Source organism: Misgurnus anguillicaudatus, chromosome 21 (genome assembly GCF_027580225.2).
Source record: "Misgurnus anguillicaudatus chromosome 21, ASM2758022v2, whole genome shotgun sequence".
Lineage (NCBI taxonomy): Eukaryota > Metazoa > Chordata > Actinopteri > Cypriniformes > Cobitidae > Misgurnus > Misgurnus anguillicaudatus.
The window spans coordinates 7864351-7887798 of record NC_073357.2 but is presented as its reverse complement, the minus strand read 5'-3'; the positions used below and the strand labels follow the sequence as shown (position 1 = coordinate 7887798).

Here is a 23448-nt window from a genome sequence, read left to right as displayed (position 1 = left end):
TGGGTCAATGACACGAGATGCATATTTTTGTGCATTATTTACTATAAAAAAATAAATTTATCACATGTGTCAATTTATTCTATAAAAACCATTTAGTTTAAATATATTCTCAGTGTATTTTAAAAAATAAATACCAAACTTGTAAAATTGAATACTTTTTGTACAAATTAGCAAGTTAATGTTTAAATCGTTAAGAATTCAAAATAATCATTATTTTAACCTATTGTATAAAGTAGTTTTACGAATATTAGTTGTTGGGATTAGACTAATTGAAAAACGTTTGTCAAACAATTTGGATGTTCAAGGTAGTACAACAGCAATCATGGTCCTTTTACATTAAGTTAACAAGTATAAACAGTAAGCATGATATTACATTGTTCATCATGGGTACACTTTCTGTGTCAGGTGGTACTAGAATTTTTTTTTATTGTATTGCAAACGTATATTTATGAATTTCATATCACAGGGAAAAGCTTATACCAGCATCCAAGCTGAATGTAAATTCATTGCAGAGGTCATGTGGTGTAACCAGAAAGTCAAAGGGTGCAACTGCTATAAATGCCCCTAAGAAATTAAACATTAAGCAAAATTTTAATTAGCTTATAATTTTGCTCAAAATTGTCGTTTTAATAAATGCAAGCTAAGCTTGTCTATACTTTTGTAAATTGTCGTTCTTAAAATTATAATTCTCGGATGTTAGTTTTATGGTAAAGTTGTTATACACTTTCAAGCTATTTTCAGGATTATAATATTAAATGGCATTATCAAATAAACAAATATTCAGCATGACACAAGGAGTGCAGTAAAACTTAGCAAATAGACAACAATTGACTATACCACCTGACATTTTGTCTGGAGATATCAAAATAATGTGAAAAAATTAATTAAAAACTGTAATGTAATTGTCCCTGCATGACATACATTTTGTTTGTTTTTTTAAGAAAAGAGCTTGTTTTGTCGTAGACCCATTATACAGTGGGTAAAATAAGTATTGAACGCTTCACCATTTGTAGTAAATATTTTTTTAAAGATGCAATTGAATTTCCACCAGATGTTGGTAAGAAAAAACATGCAATCCACACATGCAAAGAAATCAAACCAGAGATGTCAACAAATCAAGTTATGTGTAATCATGTAAAATGACACAGACAAAATAGCATGGAAAGCCAAAGCAATCCTTCCCAATGTCAGTGCAAATAATAACAACTGGTTCAGTCCCAACTGATGGCCTATAAAATAGTGTCTCATTACCAAGGTGTCACACAAGAAACATGTCACGATGGGTGAACCTAACCCAAACACACAGCCATGGAAACTCTCAATTGGTTTTCAGAGAAATAAAATAAAGCTGCTAGAATAGCCCAGCCAATCACCTGACTTGAATCCAACTGAAAATCTATGGAAAGAACTAAAGGTCAGAGTTCATAGAAAAGGGCCCACAGAACCTTCAAGATTTGAAGACCAGAAAATTACACCTGAACAATGCAAGTCTTTTCTCCATACAGGAGGCATCTTGAAGCTTTACAAACAAAGGCTTTTGTACAAAGTAATAAATACATTTCAGTAATAAGCATTATTACCAACATCTGGTGAAAATTTCATGTCAATAGCACCTTTAGAAATATAAAATGGTGACTTGGTTTAAATGACTGGGACTATAAATCACATATAAACGGTAAGGACTTGAGCTGCAAGCTAAGAAAATGATCTTCATTATCTTGAGTACTTCTCCTCATCTGAATGACTTAAGGTGTAGTAGAAAATAAACATCTTCTTGAAATGAAATTCCAGAATTTTACCAAGATTTGTGGCGCTATCGCATATCATTTACATCATCACACATGTAACTAATATTAATGAAACTTTAATTCTCTAAAACTGTCATTTTCTCATTTTTGAACAATTGTAAATGGTTTGCACATGCAGTTTTATTTGAGACATGGTATTCAGTGAAAACACATTCTTAGATTTTAGTAAATAAGAAACTAAACCTAAAATCTTAAAATTATTTTAGATTAGTTCACAATTATTTGTTAACACTTTAATATGTTTACTATAACACAATGGTTCAACTATGGTTACTGTGGCAAAAACATGGTTAATTTGTGTTAAGCATGGTTTTGGGACGTATTGATTACCATGGGAAAAAAGAACGTTTAACTAACCATGCTTTAATCATGGTTGTAGTAACGTCGTGGTTATTTTGGTAACAACAGTTTAACTATTTTGATCATGTATTTAACCGTAAAAGGACGCAGCATACGGTTTTTAAACATCCATAAATTAAAATGGCACATAAAATGTCTTACTTGTTTATAAACACAAAGGTAGGATTTAGGCTAATGTTCGTGTTAAAGATATGTTTTTATATGTAAATGACGAATAGAAAATAGAAGCTATAAAGATGAAGATTGCAGATAACGTAGATGAAAATTGCACGTAATATGTCATACTTGTTTATAAATACAAATTTGTACAGTCAGGACAAGCCTGAAAAATAAGAGTTTCGCCTAATTATTGTGTTAAAGATACGAGAACGAGCAAAGGTTTAGCTTTAACGTTACCGTTTTTGCATTCATGAAATGTAGCGGAGGCTATTTTGTTCAGGCATCTGTAAGGCGACTGAATGACATCAGCGCATCCTCGAGGTCGTGAGCTGCTCTGAATCCAGGGAACGGGCTCAAGGAATGGGATTGGATGGATAGACACTCTGAGAAAAAAGTAAGTTATAAAAAAACTAACACGGACATCACTTCACAAAACAACAATAGTGTTTGTGTTGCTGGGTTTCATAGTTTTGTTGTATTTAATTTTTGTTCTCGGATTTTTTTGGTCAAGATTTTTAAAGATAAACACACGCGAAGTTTTGAAGAGTTTGCTAGCGGGCTAATTTTGTAGAAGTTGAGCTAATCTGAATACATGAAACTAAACCTCAAAACAAAACGTTTCTGCGTCACCTTTGTCTTAATTTTTGTGGGTTGATGTTTTTGTTTATAAGCGAAAATAAAATGTAAAGTTTTACGTTATATTTTTTTTTTACCAAACTAGTTGGGTCTGTGAACACCAAAGCTTTTTGCGGGCTGTGATTATGGTATCTCATAGTTTCTGTCATGCAGTTTGTGGTTGTTTTTCGCATAGTTTGTGATTGTTGTCTCGTAGTTTAGTGTAGAGAAAACGTAACGCATCGCACAAAAACAACAATTATTGTGAGAGCGCGAGGATCTGAATCTATTGCAGCATCAGTTACACTGTAACGACATAATAAACACAACAATAAACAATCCTAGGTGAATGTTATTCGTATTTTAAGTCAGTTAACAGTTACTTCTGTAGTACCTACTCAGCATCTGGATGTTATCAAGTCTTGCGAAACATGCCCACGTCCCTTTAAAATCACTGTATTCGTCAGAAAAGTTTGTTTTTGAGAAAGTCTGTATATTAAGCACATGCATTTTTGACTAGAAAGAACATCTTAAAAATGTTGTTGACATTGTTGCCTCAAAAAGGATACAGCTCATGGAACACCCTGAAACTATATGGGATAAGTTTTCAAAACAGAACCATTAATGTTATACATGCACAGGCTTTTAAACGAAATAACACGTTTTATGAAGCAGTTAAAACAACGTTATTTTGTGTATTTGTTGTAAAACAATGTATTCGCGTGGTTTATGGTTAAAAAAATTCATTCGTTTCCACGTTCCATACATTATTGTTGCTTCTCTATGCCCTGCCTCCTTGAAACGTGTTGATTTTGTATCGATCTGAAAAGCACAGTATCCTCTGATTGGCCAGCTAACCAGTACATTGGGATTGGCCTGAAATACCTCTGACGGAAATGTGACATTCTTTACCGTGTTTTAAAGATTAGCTCCCAATGCAATACTGACAAGAGTTAATATCATCTTTACTACCTTATTAATACTAGGGCAGTCCAAAAATATTGATACAGCTAACTATCGTGCTACTTTTTCCACGATAGTGTATCGATATTTCGACCTCTGCTATCGATATTTTAAAACCATTTGATATAATCCCTCTGTGTGCGTCAAAGGACCTCCTCTGCCGCTGCTGTAGTTGTCGCTGTCCAGTTGTCTGTCATATACGGCCAATGTCTCAGAAGTTAGCAGGAGTGGGAAAAATGGCAGAAAATTTAAAAACACCTGCAGCTTTCGTGTGGATGCACTTTTTGGCTTAAAAAAAAGTATAAATAACAGCTGTATTTTTTACATTTTTGATAAAAAAGAAGAAAAGCATTGCAATGTATCGCAACATGCAACGTATTGTACCGTATCGTGATACATTGTATCATGGCCCATGTATTGTGATGCATATCGTGAGGCCCTTGCCAATACCCAGCCCTAATTAATACGAGCCGAATCTGATCCAGAAAATGCAGATGATCAAGCTGATCGAACAACTTTGCCAGATTAGTAAGGTAAGGATATTAAAACATAAAACCATGTCTGCATTTGTCAGCATAGAAACAACAAACAACAAGCGCTACTGTGCACTGCACAAAACTAATGTTTGAATTATGGTTTAATCAGTAGTAAAATTCTTTAAATATGAAAACATAGATGACTTACAGGCTGTGAGTCAGAAGCGGGTAAATTATGATAATGGCCATCGTCCACGTCAACAGGCAGAGGAAGTTAACTGTTGCCTATGATCCGTGTGTGTGTTGTAGTCCAAGAAAAAAGATTTATGTTGGAGACGATAACTCGCGTCATCGTTTTATGCAAGAGGTTTCCTAAAAAAAACCATATTATTCCCTGTGTAGTAGGGCTGGGCAAAAAAATCAATTTTTCGATTAATCTTTTTTTTCTGTGGTTGATTCAAAATCGATTCTCACAGCCACGAATCAATTTTTTTTCCGCAAACATTGAACGTAAGATTAACGTTAATCTAATTACTAGTTTTCTCCACTAGATGTCACCCTTTTTTTGCCTTGCGCTATGTTACCAAGGATCAAGAGGGGAACCTGTCATTCATTTATTCAGTCTATATTCTAATATATTATAATATAATATAATATTCTATATAATCTATATTCATTGAGTTGAATAGAGAATCGGGTATAAAAATCGGGCCGAGAATCGGAATCGAGAATCGGGCCGGGAATCGGAATCGAAAATCGGGCTGGGAATCGAAAATCGGGCCGGGAATCGGAATCGAAAATCGGGCCGGGAATCGGAATCGAAAATCGGGCCGGGAATCGGACTTGAATCGATTTGATAGCTTGTGAATTGAAATCGAATCGATCTGGAACATCTGAATCGATTCCCGGCTGTCACTTTTGAGAAAAATCAAATTTGAACTGATATCGAATTTCATGCAATTCATCCGAATATATTTAAATAGGTGCCCCCCGCGCGCATGAAGAAAACACCATAATTGAGATTCAATCACAAATCTATGACAGTCATAAACAGGACTGTCTGGATTACTTTTTTTACTTAATGTTTGAAACAGCAGGTTATCAACTTATAAATAACAACTTATATGAAAAAAACTATTCAGAATAGGTACAAACAATAACGTGACAACTTAAACAGCAGCAGGAGTAAGGCAAGCCCAAACGGAATAGAAAAAAAGCCAGAACGGAATCCGTGCTTTATTGCTCGCCATTGACAAGCACACATATCCTGCACTTGAGCGTGTTTGTGAGAAGTAATCTCATTGACAACAAGCTCACATACATAGCCTATCCCGCGCATTTGTGAGCCGTCATTGACAAGTACATTAACCCTGCGCGTGCTGTTTGCTTGACCGTTTTTCGTGATAGAGAGCACAAACCATTTGATATTTGAGATGAAATTAAACTTACCGCTAAGTTAAGCAGATCTCTGACTCTGTCGTCTATGTGACACGCAACAGTCAGCACATGATCATTTCAAATCCGTTTACAAGACAAATGCTGTTGTTGTTTAATATAAAGTTTACATTGCGTTGCAAAAATTATGAAATTATCTTCATACATGCTATTTTCATAATGCGAACATATTAACACAAGCTTTTTATTCTGCTATAATATTTAACAATATAAAGAATAATATGTAAAACTATACAAACTATAATTCCATCTTGACATGCACAGTAGCTTCATGTTGGTCCAATTTAATTCCCTCTCCACCGCAAAGTTGCCGTCGGTCTCCCTCTCAGCCTCCTTCCTATTACAAGGTGTTACTGTAAAAAACGCACTACACATGGCATTTTAAAGACCGGATGGTTTATTTATAGTTCGAATACGGATATTTCAGGTAATGTTTGAATGCATATTTGAATATCGAATAAAAAGTGACAGCCCTACTACTGTGTAGTGTAGGATAATATCATACAATTTTTAGACTTTTTAAGCAAACGTGCTAAACTGTTTGCTTTAAATGCTTTTATCTTCTGTATGCGAATGTTGACTCATACCAAAATGCTTTTTTGCATTGTTGTGTTTGACACATGAAAACGTCTCAGGTTACGTATGTAACTGTTGTTCCTGGACAAGGGAATGAGACGTTGCGTCTCCCTTGCTTTACTTCCTGTGTCCCTGTAACACCGTCTTTGGCAATATTTCAGATAGCGATATACTTCCTGGCTCCCGTGTCACCCTCTCTTTGTTGTTAAGCCTCACCATTCAGTTTTAATAAAAGTGTCCCCACATTTAGTCCTTGAATTTGAGGGTATTGGACCTGGAAAGTCATTGAAAGGTCCTTGAATTTAAAGTTTATCTAAGGTGTGGGAACCCTGAAGGTAAAACCGTGAATTGGAAAATAGGTGCTCTTTAATATGTAAAAGTTAACATGAAAATGCATCAAATGTGTGTGCAAGCAAAGATTTTACTTTGGAGGAAAAAATCTCAAAAAATTTTTATTTCACCATTGAACTCCATTTAGTCTTTAAATGTCTTCTTTTAAATTCAGTGGCCGTCGGATGACCAAATTTGTCTCAGACCTCTGAAAGAATGAGGGACTGCTAATCGGATCAGCCATGTCTCCAAAAGGAGTCGGTCAGAGCAAGGTGGAGGAAACCGCCGTGCAGGTGGCGGTCCGGGTTCGACCGCTGCTACCCAAAGAGATTCTGCACAGCCATGAGAGTTGCATCACCGCAGACCCTGAGGAGAGGAGGGTCACCCTGGGCAATGGCCGGCACTTTCACAGTGACTTTGTCTTTGAGGAGAGCTCTACCCAGGAGGAGGTGTACACGGACTGCGTTCAGCCACTTATCGAATCCTTCTTTCATGGTTTCAATGCCACTGTTTTCGCCTATGGCCAGACTGGCTCGGGCAAAACATACACCATTGGAGAAGCCGACATTTGTAAGTCTCTTTTAAAGGTCCTATACTAAATTGCAATGTTTTCATTTAAGGTATATCGAGTATCATGACAGCTGACGTGTTTAGTAAACAGATCAAAACTGTGCCTTTCTTCAGTTCCTCATAGCATATTATTTATTGTGCTTCATCTAGACCAGACGTGATTCATAAGACTAGGAAAAGCTTGTCTGTGTCTAGTTCAAACGCTTTCATAAGTTTGCACACTTTTGCTGCCAACAACACCTCCTCTGCCGCCTCCGTTGCCACACTTCCCCTTGCCATCTGAGATCTTGATTTTGAGCATTCTGCTGTATAGAGTTAACTTCCTGTTGGTTTTTTTGTCTGCAGCTGCTTTGAGAGATGATGAACAGGGCATCATTCCCAGGTCTGTGGCCGAGATCTTCAAACTGCTGGACGAGAATGACCTCATCGACTTCTCTGTCCGCGTTTCCTACATTGAGGTTTACAAAGAGGTCTTCAGGGACCTTCTGGAAGTCGAGACTGCTAGTAAAGACATACATATTCGAGAGGATGAAAAGGGTAATGTAGGTAAGTTGGGTGATGGAAACTGAAGTTAGCGTCTTTGTGTATATGAAGAGCTCAAATTGGATCACATTTCATTGAAAAACATGAATTGAGAGGATGACTGGGATTTTGTATTATGGTACTTGCTCTACAAATGATAGCAGTGTCACTGACAAGTTGAGAGTAGTGAGACCAATTATTTTTGAGGAAGTGTTTGTGATTCTAAGGAGCTTATTTCTGTTGGTGAGAGAATGCATAGCGAAAGAGCAGGTGGCACAATACAGAAGGATTGGTTCAATAATGCTTAACAAATTAATTGATTTAAGAAGTGTGTATGTGTCTGTGCATGCATGTGTGTGTGTTTTTAAAGTCATTAAGTAAGCGTGTTAAAATCAAAAGAATCGGGATTACGATCGTTCCCAAAATAATTGTGATTAGGGTTATTGTTTACAAAATAATCAGGTTTATGGTAGTTGTAAAAAAAACGGGATTACGGTTATTGTTCCCAAAAAATAATCTGGGTTATGGTTATTGTTCAAAAAAAAAAAAAATCTGGATTACAGTTATTGTTTCCAAAATAATAAAATAATATGGATTACGGTTATTGCTTCCAGAATCATCTGGATTGCGGTTATTGTTCCCAAAAATAATCTAGGTTACGGTGATTGTTCCCAAAATAGTCAGGGTTACGGTGATTGTTCCCAAAAATAATATGGGTTTCGGTGATTGTTCCCAAAAATAATCTTGGTTACGGTGATTGTTCCCAAAATAGTCAGGGTAACGGTGATTGTTCCCAAAAATAATCTGGGTTACGGTGATTGTTCCCAAAAATAATCTGGGTTACGGTGATTGTTTCCAAAAATAATCTGGGTTACGGTGATTGTTCCCAAAAATAATCTAGGTTACGGTTATTGTTCCCAAAATAGTCAGGGTTACGGTGATTGTTCCCCAAAATAATATGGGTTACGGTGATTGTTCCCAAAAATAATCTTGGTTACGGTGATTGTTCCCAAAATAGTCAGGGTAACGGTGATTGTTCCCAAAAATAATCTGGGTTACGGTGATTGTTCCCAAAAATAATCTGGGTTACGGTGATTGTTTCCAAAAATAATCTGGGTTACGGTGATTGTTCCCAAAAATAATCTAGGTTACGGTTATTGTTCCCAAAATAGTCAGGGTTACGGTGATTGTTCCCCAAAATAATATGGGTTACGGTGATTGTTCCCAAAAATAATCTTGGTTACGGTGATTGTTCCCAAAATAGTCAGGGTAACGGTGATTGTTCCCAAAAATAATCTGGGTTACGGTGATTGTTCCCAAAAATAATCTGGGTTACGGTGATTGTTTCCAAAAATAATCTGGGTTACGGTGATTGTTCCCAAAAATAATCTAGGTTACGGTTATTGTTCCCAAAATAGTCAGGGTTACGGTGATTGTTCCCCAAAATAATATGGGTTACGGTGATTGTTCCCAAAAATAATCTTGGTTACGGTGATTGTTCCCAAAATAGTCAGGGTAACGGTGATTGTTCCCAAAGATAATCTGGGTTACGGTGATTGTTCCCAAAAATAATCTGGGTTACGGTGATTGTTTCCAAAAATAATCTGGGTTACGGTGATTGTTCCCAAAAATAATCTAGGTTACGGTTATTGTTCCCAAAATAGTCAGGGTTACGGTTATTGTTACCCAAAAAAAATCTGGATTACGTTTATTGTTTTCAAAATTATATGGATTACAGTTATTGCTTCGAGAGTAATCTGGATTACGGTTATTGTTTCTAGAATAATCTGGATTGCAGTTATTGTTTCAAAATAGTCTGGGTTAGGGTTATTGCCGGGGGGGACAGTAGTCAGTATTACCGTTATTGCGATTATTGTTTCCAAAATAGCCGGGATAACGATTCCCCCAAAATAGTAGGGATTACGATTTTTCCATAATCAAGCAGCCCTACTAAATGCCACCTTCATCAAAAATTTGATGATAATCACAACAATGGCACGAGCTGCAAGTTTTTTTTACCCATTTTACTGAAATGACTATGATATTCAATTTTTTTTAGCCTTTTACCTTTATTCAGAAAGGACAGTGATAAGTGGCTGGAAAGAGAGAGGGTGGGATTGGAAAAGCTTCCATGCACTTAGAGGGTTTTGCATCTGAAGTCATTTGCATCTGAAATAACATTTGTTTCGGTCCCTCATCCGCAAGTCGTGACTAAAGCCAAGAGCTGTTAATACTTTACATGGATTTAAGGTTAATAAGGCTTTAAACAAAAACAACATCATTACTTACTGGTGTTTATTTGAGAATGTCAGGATAAACATTCACAAAAGAGTATTGATTAACATAACAAAAATATATAAACCAGTTCCAGTATACAACAGGCACGTTTCCCAAAGAAAGAGAGTTATTCACTAATAAGAGCTTGTTCAGGAAGTCTTTTGTGTTTTCCCACAGTGCTGTGCGGTGTGAAGGAATGTGAAGTGGAGGGGCTCGATGAGGTTCTGAGTCTCCTAGAGTCCGGAATGACGGCCCGCCACACAGGGGCCACCCAGATGAACCCCTATTCCAGTCGATCCCATACCATTTTCACAGTGTTGATGGACCAGAGGCGTGGATCCTCTCGGGGGGCAGGGGGAAACGTGCAGATCCTTTCTTCCAAGTTTCATTTTGTGGATTTGGCTGGATCGGAGCGCATCCTCAAAACCGGCAACACCGGTGAGCGGCTAAAGGAGAGCATTCAGATCAACAGCGGGCTGCTCGCTCTCGGAAATGTCATCGGGGCTCTCGGAGACCCCAAAAGAAAAGGCACCCATATCCCATATAGAGATTCCAAAATCACCAGGTACAGATACTACTACATTTATTATTAATTTATACATTAATAACTTTTTCCCCGCCATTTATAAAACCCGGAAGTATGGCCCTAGGGCAAACAGATGTATTTCCGTGTAAGTTTTGAGGATTGCTCTGCATCTGATCTCTATCAAAAGTCCTTCAAAAAAATTGAATTGTTTCAGCTTTTTGCTTAAAATTTTATGTTTTTGAAGAAACCTACCCAGATTTGAGAGGTGATAAAAAGAGAAGTAATGAAGTTAGGATGAATCTTTTCGTTTTAAAGCAGAGGGTCTGTTCTTTCATTTAATATATTGTGTGTTTATATATTTAAAAAAGAGCATTTTCTGGGAAGCATTAAACTTTTGTGAAAATCATGAAAAATGCTGGCGGGGAAAGAGTTAAGATTCATAACAAGTCTAAGTATTAAAGCAAATTAGAGGTGCTTGTTAAGGATGTTACTGTTGCTTATATCTAAGCCCAAAGTGTGTCAGTCTGTTGCTATGTCTTGAGTCTCTTCTTGTTGTTGTTAGGATCTTAAAGGACTCACTCGGAGGCAATGCCAAGACACTCATGATTGCATGCATAAGCCCCTCCTCCTCAGACTTCGATGAAAGCCTGAACACACTCAACTACGCCAAGCGGGCCCGCAACATCCAAAACCGGGCGACCGTCAATTGCCGGGGTGAACCGGACCGCGTCGAGGGCCTTGAACTCCAAATTAAAGCTCTGAGACGCGCCCTTGAAAATCGCCAGCGCTCTGAAACCCGCATCATTGCTCGTTCCGACCCCGAAAAAAGACATCGGCACTTTGAAATGGATGCGAGGAAGCAGCAGGCTGAGAGCGCCCACTATAGGACATGCACGGATTCGGCCTACAGGCTTTTTACAGAGCTGCAGGGGGAGGGAACGCTGAACGCAAGTCAGTTGTTGCGGGTGAAGGAGTGGCTTTGTGCCGTGGAGGAGGAACGGAGCGGACTGACATCGGCATCGGGTCTGGACAGTGGCATTGAGAGCAGCTCTACGGAGGACAGTACAGCACTGAAAAAGGGACGGGCTGCTTTGAATAACCAGGTATGTTGCAGGAAGTTCATTTTTAAATATTAAAGTATTCAACATTAGCATCACAATTATGCCTGTTGCTAAAAAGAAAGTTCTTCTTTTCTAATCATCATTTCTTAAGTGCAAATTTTGGCATGTCTGATTCTCTTCATAATTATCATGGCAGTGGGATTTATGCATACTAAAGGAGCATGTGGAAGAAGACTGGAGCGGAGACAAAGAAAACGGCATTTCCCAACTACAGGCCCGGATTCAACAACTACAACAAGAAAACACAGACTTCTTAGCTGCATTGGAAGATGCCATGGAGCAGTACAAACAGCAGGTTTGTATGGTGTGATTTACATTTATGCATTTGCCAGATGGTTTTTTCCAAAGCAACTTGCATCGCATGCAAGCGATTCAGTTTTCTATGGGAATTGAACCCATGACTTCTGCGACCACTTCGTATGCTTTCAAAACGCTCTTGTGGTACTGTGATGTCACACACTTGATCGTTCTTCATTGCACCATGTGAAGTTAGCAAACCTTTTAAGGGAAAGGGATGATTAGTTTAAATCTTTTTTTGTACTAGGAGACATCGGGCAAAAGGACTAGAATTGAGAAACACTGAGTTACAGGAACAGGTTTATGTTGTATTGATCAAAGACGTGCAAAAACTGCGCCCCTAAGATAAAACAAGAGGTAACGTAACAGAGTCTAGATAAGCCTGATTTATACTTGATGCGTCCGCATGAGAGCGTTGGCAAAAATAAGGCTATCACGAAGTAGGCGGTCGTGCACGCTGAGTGCTCAAGACTTCATTTTGTGTGACCACGTGCATTTGCATTTTTTGTGAATTTGTTGTTTATTCTATGGTGCTTTTCACAGTTATACATTGCTGCAAATTTAGCTTTGCAGAAACTAGGGTTGTGCCGATAGACGATAGTATCGTGTATCGACGATCTTCAGACATATCGCCAGTGGAAGGCTTTCATGGCGATAGTCACGACGATAGTTGGCGAATGGTTATTATTATTATTATCATCATAGTTTTATATTAACACCCACAATGCATGCTTTTCCTCACATGAGGGTTTTGCTTCAATTTACGTGGAGAGCTTGTAAAGAGAGAATTCCTTCTTGCACGTACCTGCATTAATGCGCGCGTCTTGGTCTCCTTCTACCACTAAAATCCAGCGCGCCGCGTCATGAGCAGCTGCGCTTCTCTCTGTCTCACGTGCACGCGCTCTCGCCTCTGTCCGAAGTCTAAACATAAACTAAAGTAGTAATCCTTATGTATTTGTTCAGTTTAATGCGTTTCATGCGAGCTGAGGCAAACTTTACTTTTTGTTTAAAATATGACCCGCTGCATATTAGCGTCTCACTCTCGCGTACGTGCAGAGAGCTGCGCTCTGTCTGAAGTCAGATCACTAGGTATTAATCCTGTTTATGATATGCATTTCAATGAGTTGTAGAAACACGTCCCTCGTGTTTAATATATGATTGTCTTTAAAATATGATAGCGTCCCGCTGGACCAATGCGTTTAAAAGGGCACCTCATGAGAGCACCACTGCTTGACAGGTGTAGCCTTCTGCAACAGCACTAAGCCAATGCATTGAATTGTTTGTATGTGCGCGCACATGTGTGTGCGTGCGCAGATTAATGTTTTTACAGTTATTAAAATCATGATAGGGTTTTAATGACACGCTCGCATTAATGGCATCAGGTTTAAGAAGGTTGCGGTCATGACGGTGTTGCTCTTGTTTTTTTGTCCACCCATCAAGTGACTTGTTATAATGAGTAAAAAATTAACAAATAAAAAAATGAGTAAACTACTGCCCCGCCCCCCGATAATATCGTGTATCGCCGATCTCACAGGCTGACGATAGGACGATCTGAAAATAGGGCATATCGCCCAACACTAGCAGAAACTACATTTTAGCACAAAACAGTAGTGACAGATAAAAAAAACTAGGTTAAATTAGGTTAATGATACTGTATAAAAACGGGAATATGATAAATGTTATGTTTAAATCCATAAAAACGATTGTCTGTTAAATTGTAATTGAACATTTATACAGTAAGTTAGGGATGCAAAGATGATAGATTTTGGTACAATTAGGGCTTTAATGATAAATAGCGTGTCCCATTAAAAAGACTTGTCTAAAATCAATTCTGAATTGCAAGGCTACGATTTTTGTTTCATGCACAGCTTGTGCATGTACTATGGCGTTTTGGTCAGTAAAAAGTCCTTATCAATCTAAAATCATTATGAGTCGGAGTCGTTTATAATGTGCGTTTAAAAAAGCAACACTCGTTAAACAAAATCATTCAAAATATTATTTATTATCATGAAGATATAAATATTCTTCTAGACATTTCCTGGAATAGCGTTTGTAATGCTACTTCTTCTGTGGCACAATTGGAGTTTCTGCACGAGAGCGCCCTCTGGCTTTTGGATGTGGCGGCATTTCACCGTAATTCATTCAAATTCATTCATTGAGAAAACGCGTATTTGACAGCCCTAGGTACAATTATAGCCTGATGAATAATCACGATTGTATGATTATTACGATTATTATGGATTCATTAATTTTACAACATTAATGTATAAAGTCACATGAACTCAATTTAGTTTTTTTCTACAATTCTTGTTTAAAAAAATGAACAAATAACCTAGCTGGCTTTTGACTTAAGCCCGGGATACACTGCACGATTTATAAGATCACACTGTCACACTGTGCGACATGTATAATTTAAACTCGGGTAGGAGAGGCATGTAGACTGTACGATGATGACACGGAAGCTTCGGCAGCAGCGTCACACGTTGCGCAACGTCACCAGCATGCGCTCATGGTAAACAAATACCGGTGCGCAGGTCGTAGCAGCAAACACACTGTGCGGTGATCATGCCGAATTTCTGACACTGTCAGAAAACTATCGTAGGCTATCTTTGGATGCAGGAAAATGGCCTCTCTCAGTGTAAGACATAGGACCACCGATGAAGAGCCACGATCACAGAAATCGCGACAATTGTTTCACGTTGGCAATCTTTCGTCTGGGACAGTTAATAATCGTGCAGTGTATCCCGGGCTTTAAACAGTATAGCTGCCTTTTGAAACATGTATTCAATTTAATGATTTGTTTTAATAAATGTAATTTTACATGTGGACTGAGAAAATATTTTTCTTTTGGTTTGTTTGAAGTTTTAGTAAAAATAAAAACCTCTCAAAATGAATAATAACGCAGGGTCATTCTGGACCAAATAGTGTGAGTCACCTTTTTCATTGCTAAAAAACTTTATTTTGTGTATTTGGTATTGGTAATACAATGTGTTTGCGTGGTTTATGGTTAAAAAACACATTATTTTTCACATACAGTACATTTTTGTAGCTCCAGATTTTACTCTCTTGATGAAATGCACATATTTGAAGAGCATTGTTTCCCTGATTGTGATCCTCAGCTAATCTGTACGTTGTGATTGGTCTGAATACCTCTGACGTCAGCCAGAAATGTGACGCTCCTTACTGTGTTTGAAAGATTCGGTTTCTAACAGGAGTTAATTTACAGGCTGTAAGTCCGAAGCGGGAGGAATTATGATGATGTCTGTCTTTACTACATCACCAATCCCAGAAAGTAAACTGTTGCCAACAATTTGTGTGTTTGTTGTAGTCCAAGAAAAGAGATTTACGTTAGAGACGATAACTCACGTCAGCGTTTACTTACACACCAAAGGAAATGTAAAATCATGAAACAGACAATAGGTGCTCTTTAACAGGTGTAACAGGAAAGCGTTGGTGTGTGTGGCAAAAATAAGGCTATCACGAAGTAAGCTGTCGTGCACACTGAGTGCTCAAGACTTCATTTTGTGTGGCCGTGTGTATTGCATTTTTTTGTGAATTTGTTGTTTATTCTATGGTGCTTTTCACAGTTATACATTGCTGCAATGCAGATTTGCAGAAACTACATTTTAGCACAAAACAGTAGTGACAGAAAAAAAAACTAGGTTAAATTAGGTTAATGATACATGTACTAAATAATACACACCAAAGGAAATGTAAAATCATGAATCAGACAATAGGTGCTCTTTAACAGGTGTAGCTTAAAAACCACCATGTCCGATTCACGACCTCACACCTCCCCCCGTGTGCAACTGTGCATTAGTAAATCAGCGGTTCTCAAACTTTTTGGTGTGCGTCTCCATTGTGTATGGTGCATTCCTTCATGCCCCCCCATATTATAAAATGCCATAAACTGCCCCCACCCGGCACCATCTCATGCACGCCAATGCAATAAATAGTGCACTCTTTGAAGGGATAGCCATTTGTAGCGGTGTCCGAAATTATATATGGATAATATCAAGTTCACTTGTTCAAATCCCCTAATGCTGCACAATTATGTACAACCTATGTACACTCATCGGCTAGCAGTGACCCCTGTGAGGTGCGTCACATTTTGACTAAAATATTGATATTTAATTATAGTTTAAAAAAAATTTTGCTTCCAAACCACAATATTTAGCTGTTTGCACACAACCCTGTTACTTCATGATTCCCACATTCCTACAAAAATGATAAATAAACCAGTTTGGAGTCTTTCTACAACAATTTGGACAGTAGATACAAACCAGCATGTGGTCCAAACTAGATGACGCCTACTAAGCGGCAGCTTCATTTGAGCTAAATTTGCAACGCTATTATCCTTTTGGTGTAGTTTTTTTTTTTTTTGCAAAGCCAATGTTACAGTTTCTTCAAAACCTCTAGTCATAAATATTACACTTCCACATAACACACGGTGTGGCTTGTTAAACAGCGGTGTCAGCATAAAAGCCAGAGGATTTAGAGGAATCTTTTGTACATTCAGAAGGTTATAAGGAATATTATTGTCTTGTTTCTAGAGTGATAAGCTACAGGAGCAGCAGGATCTGATATCCGAACTTTACAGTCTATTAGCCCAGCCTGGTGGAGCAGGACTAATGAACTTAAGTCAGAGACCTCACACTGCTCCCATCAACTCTTTACTCCAAACATCAGACACATCGGGTCGTCTGACTCCTCCCTGCGACTCAGATGTAAGCAGAAGCCTCAACAGACAGGTAAATGATACGTTTTGATTCATCTCACAGCATCCTCAAACGGGCGTCAGCTTTAATTAAAGGTGCAATTCACCTGCCGCCACCGGGTCTGAGCTGTTGGGATTCAACAAACCCTTTAAAACGGTTATCATGTAATTCTGTGTTGGCTCGAATTCAGACAGTGATGTGATCCACATTTGATTTTTAATAAACCTTTGTGAATTTGTTATTATTGTGTGAACTGCTTTTAGGTTGGACTGGGTGTGTCAGTAGACCACAACTCATTTTTAGACCACGCACAGTGGCAAACCGGGTTCGAAAACGATCACTTTGACACCTCCGGGAAAGGAGTGAGTCGAGACTCTGAAGATGGTCCCATTAAAGGCAGCAGAGACAAACTTAAGTACGGATGCCATTTTAAATATTTATCCAGCATTGTTGTTGAAAAGAAGTGTCTAAACTATTTGGTACTGTGATGATTCTTGACAGATCCATCAATGTAACCTGGTCAAAGAAAGATGCTTTAGTACTTCAAGGATCTTCTTCTGGGGTCAGGGCACCTTTGTCTCAAATGCTTGGGCTCGGCCATCCTCCGGGTGTGCAGTACACTAGACGTACATGTGAGTTAAACATCATTTGGGAGTATTTGTGCTTTTAGTAAGGGCACAAGTAGGCCCATCTTGTTCGGTCATTTGGAGCATGTTTACGCTTGGACTGTTCAATCACTTAAGAGACAGAGATAAATACAAGTGTGAATGGGATCCAAATTATTTGTGAATATTTACACATACCCAATATGTATCCTTGATATTTGTGAGAGATCACCTGTTTATCAGTCTATCAACCATTTTCCTGTCAGTATCATGATTATTTAGTATGCAACATAATAATTATATAATTATAGCCTGCAGTTAAAGGATTAGTCAATTTTCTTGAAAGAAAAGTCCAGATGGTTTGCTCACCACCATGTCATCCAGGGTGTTGATGTCTTTCTTTGTTCAGTCGAGAGGAAATTGTGTTTTTTGAGGAAAACATTGCAGGATTTTTCTAGTTTTAATGGACTTTAATAGAGCCCAACATTTGGTGCTTGACTCAACACTTAACAGTTTTTTCAGCGGAGTTTCAAAGGTCTATAAACGATCCCAAACGAGGCATAAGGGTCTTATCTAGCGAAACGTTTGTCATTTTTGACAAGAAAAATAAAAAAGATGTACTTTTAAACCACAACTTTTCGTCTAGGTCCGGTCAAGCGCGACCTAACGTAAATGCATAGTGACGTAGAGAGGTCACGTGTTACATATATAAAACGCACATTTGCGGACCATTTTAAACAATAAACTGCCACAAAGACATTAAATTGTATCAGTTGACATACAACAACGTAGGAACGGTCCTCTTTCAAGACACTTGTAAACACTGGGGCGGAGTTTTGCGTTCGACTTCTGTGACCTCTTGATTTCATGACTTATTGCGTGGGGTCAGCTGGCGCATCACGACCGGATCTACATGACGAGAAGTTGTGCTTTAAAAGTGTATATTTGTTATTTTTATTGTCAAAAATGACAATCTTTTCGCTAGATAAGACCCTTATGCCTCGTTTGGGATTGTTTATAGTCCTTTGAAACTCAGTTGAAAAAAACTGTTAAGTGTTGAGTTAAGTATTAATTGTTGGTGTCTATTAAAGTCCATTAAAATTAGAAAAATCCTACAATGTTTTCCTCAAAAAACATAATTTCTTCTCGACTGAACAAAGAAAGACATCAACATTTTGGATGACATGGTGGTGAGTAAATTATCTGGATTTTTCTTTTAAGAAAATGGACTAATCCTTTAAGTTAGAAATCCGATCACAAGTGTTGAAAGGAGAAACACACGTGTACCAAATATGACTGGTGTTGTGTCTCTGCTGGTTATTTTTGAAGAATCACCTGTGATTGATGTTGTAAATGTTAACTTTGATTCTGTTCCAGCTAACAGCAGCGTTGGTGAGAGCTCGACCTTGGAGAGCGTGAGAGGCTTTGGAGGGGACCTTTACTCTGAGCGAGGGCTGCTTCAAGCCCAGCAGAAGATCCGAGAACTATCCATAACCATTCGTATGAAAGAGGAGCTTATTAAAGAGCTGGTCAAAACAGGTCAGTCCATTGGGTGTTTTGGTATGTATTTTGTTTTCATCATCACGTTTATTGACGAAGACAGCAGCGAGAGAGAAAAAACTGTGGTTAAAAAGGTCTAAAACAAGATCTGGAAAATACAGGTTCAGACTTTTGATTCTGATAAAAACTGGCCAGTGTACAGTCAGATATTAAGTGCCAGATTTACTAAACAGGGCAAGTTAACTCGAGAGCGCAATTCCAAAAAACGCCTATGGGAGTGGTAATATCTACAGGTTATTTACTAAAAAGGCACAAAATAAGTGACACGGGCGCAAAAGCTGATTTTCATAATGAACAACGCAGTCTACTAGGGATGTTCACATTGACCGTTTAACCGTTAACCAAAGGTAAGAATTTATGACCGATTAACATTATTAGTTAAAATAAAAAATATTTGTTAATATATGGTGCCTGTCGTCATGAGCCGACAGACATTTCACCACTTTTCTATCTTTAATTTGTGAATCATTTCCTGTAAATGACACAAATTATTGCTGCCCTGACGGTCTGATAAAGTAATCATTTGTATAAGAAATCATTTATGTACGTGTTTGGAAGCTGAAGCGCAAGATGACGCGGTCCGTCACGCGCACATCCGGACAGACGTTCGCTGATGGCCTCTGACCCTAACCATAAACATCTAGCTCTTTTTGCACAAACGGAGAAAGACGACGCAAAACCAAAACTTTCTGAAATGCGTCCTGCTTTAGAAATGACCACTGTGGTAGATGAAACAGAGACAATCTGCCCTTTTTGGATATTAATCCACTGGACCGATCGCGTGCTTTTTAATAAGGTAATGTTGCGTGAATATCTAATAATGTATGAATCCTGGTTCTGTAGTTGATCTGTCGCTGCTGTTTTCCCGTTCAAATTACTAGTTCACAGACAACCGTCAACTGTATTTTTACTCAAGACAATTTCATATTAAAATCTTATAAGTTAACGGTTAATGTTCGGTTTAGAAGCTACGGTTGTCGGTCGAGAAAATTAACTGATATGAGCATCCGTGGGTGATTCTCACGAAAACTTGGTTTTAAACATGTCAAGCATGAAAATGTAAAAATTGCTTAAATTTACTTTTTTTCCCACCAGACATTGAAAAACAAAGTCTGGAGTAAATGGGAACATTAATTAAAAAACTTTTACTTATCATTTAACACTTTTTGTAACAATTTAAAAAATTAGTCCTAAAAATCCAGTGTTTCCCACAGGATTTTGAGAGACTGTGGTGGTGATGACATCACACGCCAATTAGCATATATGTGACGTCATCATGTCGTGTTTGCATTTGATCTAGTGTTGGCACCTGAAATATGTTTCACTTTTACTCTTTGATCTGTATCTGTATTTGATCTGTATTATATATCACATTATATTTTAAGCCGAATTAAGCTGTTTTAAATAGTGAAATAAAAATGTAAATGGGAATCATGAAAATTCTATTTGTGGGGGCCAGTGTTGATTCTGTGGTGGGCCACCACAAATAAATCAATGTATGGGAAACACTGAAATCTCATTACCGCAACAGTCAGAAAACATCAACACTGACATATTTTCAAAATGACATGACAAACCTGAAAGAACATAATTTGGAGATTCTGCACATGCATTTAAAATTAAAGTATTATGCTTCTATTAATTAAATTAACATTTAATAAGCATCTGTTGCGGTAATGATAATCAAAATGTCGTGTAAGCATTCTGACAAGACAATATTTCAAATTAACTGTAAAAAAAAGGATCTTACCTGGTAGCCATCTTGAAGTAACTGGTCCATGTGCTTGGTCACTCAAAATCAAACTTTATTAAAATTCTGTATGTGTGCTTAAACTGTTCTCAAAAAGTGTTGCGGAGGATGAGAACATCAGGCATGGACACATCATTTTCCTAATTTTTCCCTCATTATTATTATACATGAATATTCAGTAAATATTTTTCTGTCATCTAAAGTAGTCTAGCAAAACATCCATTTATTTTTTTTCTTAATAATTTTGTGTTAATTTGATTAAATTACAACATAACGCATGTTCAAACACAGCCGGAAACATTGCGGTAATAAGAATTTCAGCAGAAACTGAGATCAAATTTACAATTATAAATTCTTATGTTGAAATCACACATTGTGCAAGGTAGAACACAGTATTGTGTTAATTCTGATGCTTTTTAATGTTACTATTTTACACATTTTAAAGCTAAAATCATTAGTGCCGTGGTGTTTCAATGGTTTCGTGAGAATCACCCCCCTACAGTCTACTAAGAGCAGCGCAAATCAGTCGCATATAACCATGGACATCTCTGCTGAAAATTTGTGGTTTGAAATCCCAGCCTAAGAAGCCATAGGACACTGAAAAGAACTGGAGGCCAAAAAATGAAGGTTCATAAGAAGTTTAAAACACTTTTCCTAGTGATCCCTCTTTTATTTCATTTAGCAAATAAAAAATAACATGGCTTTATACTGAATTTCGTTTTGTATAAATTGTATCTTAAACATTGCATCAACTAATTGCATGTATTTAATAAATAAAAAGCAAATATAGCAGACAATATAATAACCGTGACATGGAGGCACCGGCGCGTCATGTTCACTTGCTTTTCATAAATGAATAAAACTCAGCATAGGCCTGTGCGTACATTAGTCATTAAATATATTTGTTGCATTGGATGGATCTGTATACTTTCTACAACAGACAGGGCTTTCTCACAGCTTTCTTCAGCAAAGCATTAGCAAGCATTAAAACATTCAGCAGATGGCGGGCAGGTGCGGCTTTAAATTTGTTCAATAAATAAATAAATAAACAACACGTGTGTTGCCTACATCAAGGCAATGACTTTTTTATTTTCCGAACATGCACTGCATGGGTTTGAAATGTAAAAATAATAAATAAATACACTGCATCAGTTGTTTTCACAAACAGCAATTATCCTATTCACCTCATGTAAATGCACATTTTTGTTGAACTTTAATGGGGAATAAAGTCGAACAAAACAGATAAAAACTAGGGATGCACCGATATGGAAATTTTGGCCGATAACTCTTTATATTTGGGGGCCGATAACATATATATATATATATATATATATATATATACAGTATTGTTCAAAATAATAGCAGTACAATGTGACTAACCAGAATAATCAAGGTTTTTAGTATATTTTTTATTGCTACGTGGCAAACAAGTTACCAGTAGGTTCAGTAGATTCTCAGAAAACAAACAAGACCCAGCATTCATGATATGCACGCTCTTAAGGCTGTGCAATTGGGCAATTAGTTGAAAGGGGTGTGTTCAAAAAAATAGCAGTGTGGCATTCAATCACTGAGGTCATCAATTTTGTGAAGAAACAGGTGTGAATCAGGTGGCCCCTATTTAAGGATGAAGCCAACACTTGTTGAACATGCATTTGAAAGCTGAGAAAACGGGTCGTTCAAGACATTGTTCAGAAGAACAGCGTACTTTGATTAAAAAGTTGATTGGAGAGGGGAAAACCTATAAAGAGGTGCAAAAAATGATAGGCTGTTCAGCTAAAATGATCTCCAATGCCTTAAAATGGAGAGCAAAACCAGAGAGACGTGGAAGAAAACAGAAGACAACCATCAAAATGGATAGAAGAATAACCAGAATGGCAAAGGCTCAGCCAATGATCACCTCCAGGATGATCAAAGACAGTCTGGAGTTACCTGTAAGTACTGTGACAGTTAGAAGACGTCTGTGTGAAGCTAATCTATTTTCAAGAATCCCCCGCAAAGTCCCTCTGTTAAAAAAAAGGCATGTGCAGAAGAGGTTACAATTTGCCAAAGAACACATCAACTGGCCTAAAGAGAAATGGAGGAACATTTTGTGGACTGATGAGAGTAAAATTGTTCTTTTTGGGCAAGGGCCACAGGTAGTTTGTGAGACGACCCCCAAACTCTGAATTCAAGCCACAGTACACAGTGAAGACAGTGAAGCATGGAGGTGCAAGCATCATGATATGGGCATGTTTCTCCTACTATGGTGTTGGGCCTATTTATCGCATACCAGGGATCATGGATCAGTTTGCATATGTTAAAATACATGAAGAGGTCATGTTGCCCTATGCTGAAGAGGACATGCCCTTGAAATGGTTGTTTCAACAAGACAATGATCCAAAACACACTAGTAAACGGGCAAAGTCTTGGTTCCAAACCAACAAAATTAATGTTATGGAGTGCCCAGCCCAATCTCCAGACCCTAATCCAATTGAGAACTTGTGGGGTGATATCAAAAATGCTGTAAAACCAAGAAATGTGAATGAATTGTGGAATGTTGTTAAAGAATCATGGAGTGGAATAACAGCTGAGAGGTGCCACAAGTTGGTTGACTCTATGCCACACAGATGTCAAGCAGTTTTAAAAAACTGTGGTCATACAACTAAATATTAGTTTAGTGATTCACAGCATTGCTAAATCCCAGAAAAAAAAATGTTTGTACAAAATAGTTTTGAGTTTGTACAGTGAAAGGTAGACACTGCTATTTTTTTGAACACACCC

At 37.7% G+C, this 23448-nt stretch overlaps 1 protein-coding gene across 1 annotated transcript in view; it reads left to right on the top strand.

Moving 5' to 3' along the window:
• The first annotated feature begins 2567 nt into the window (after positions 1 to 2567).
• The window catches only part of kif7 (kinesin family member 7), a 39547-nt gene continuing 18666 nt past the window's right edge, over positions 2568 to 23448 (top strand). Inside the window, exons 1-10 of the mRNA XM_055185251.2 lie at positions 2568 to 2721; positions 6918 to 7312; positions 7658 to 7858; positions 10289 to 10676; positions 11200 to 11740; positions 11895 to 12053; positions 16609 to 16806; positions 17037 to 17188; positions 17275 to 17405; positions 18756 to 18917. Coding sequence (XP_055041226.2) covers positions 6985 to 7312; positions 7658 to 7858; positions 10289 to 10676; positions 11200 to 11740; positions 11895 to 12053; positions 16609 to 16806; positions 17037 to 17188; positions 17275 to 17405; positions 18756 to 18917 — 2260 coding nt within the window. The 5' untranslated portion in view covers positions 2568 to 2721; positions 6918 to 6984. The remainder of the gene's footprint in view (positions 2722 to 6917; positions 7313 to 7657; positions 7859 to 10288; positions 10677 to 11199; positions 11741 to 11894; positions 12054 to 16608; positions 16807 to 17036; positions 17189 to 17274; positions 17406 to 18755; positions 18918 to 23448) is intronic.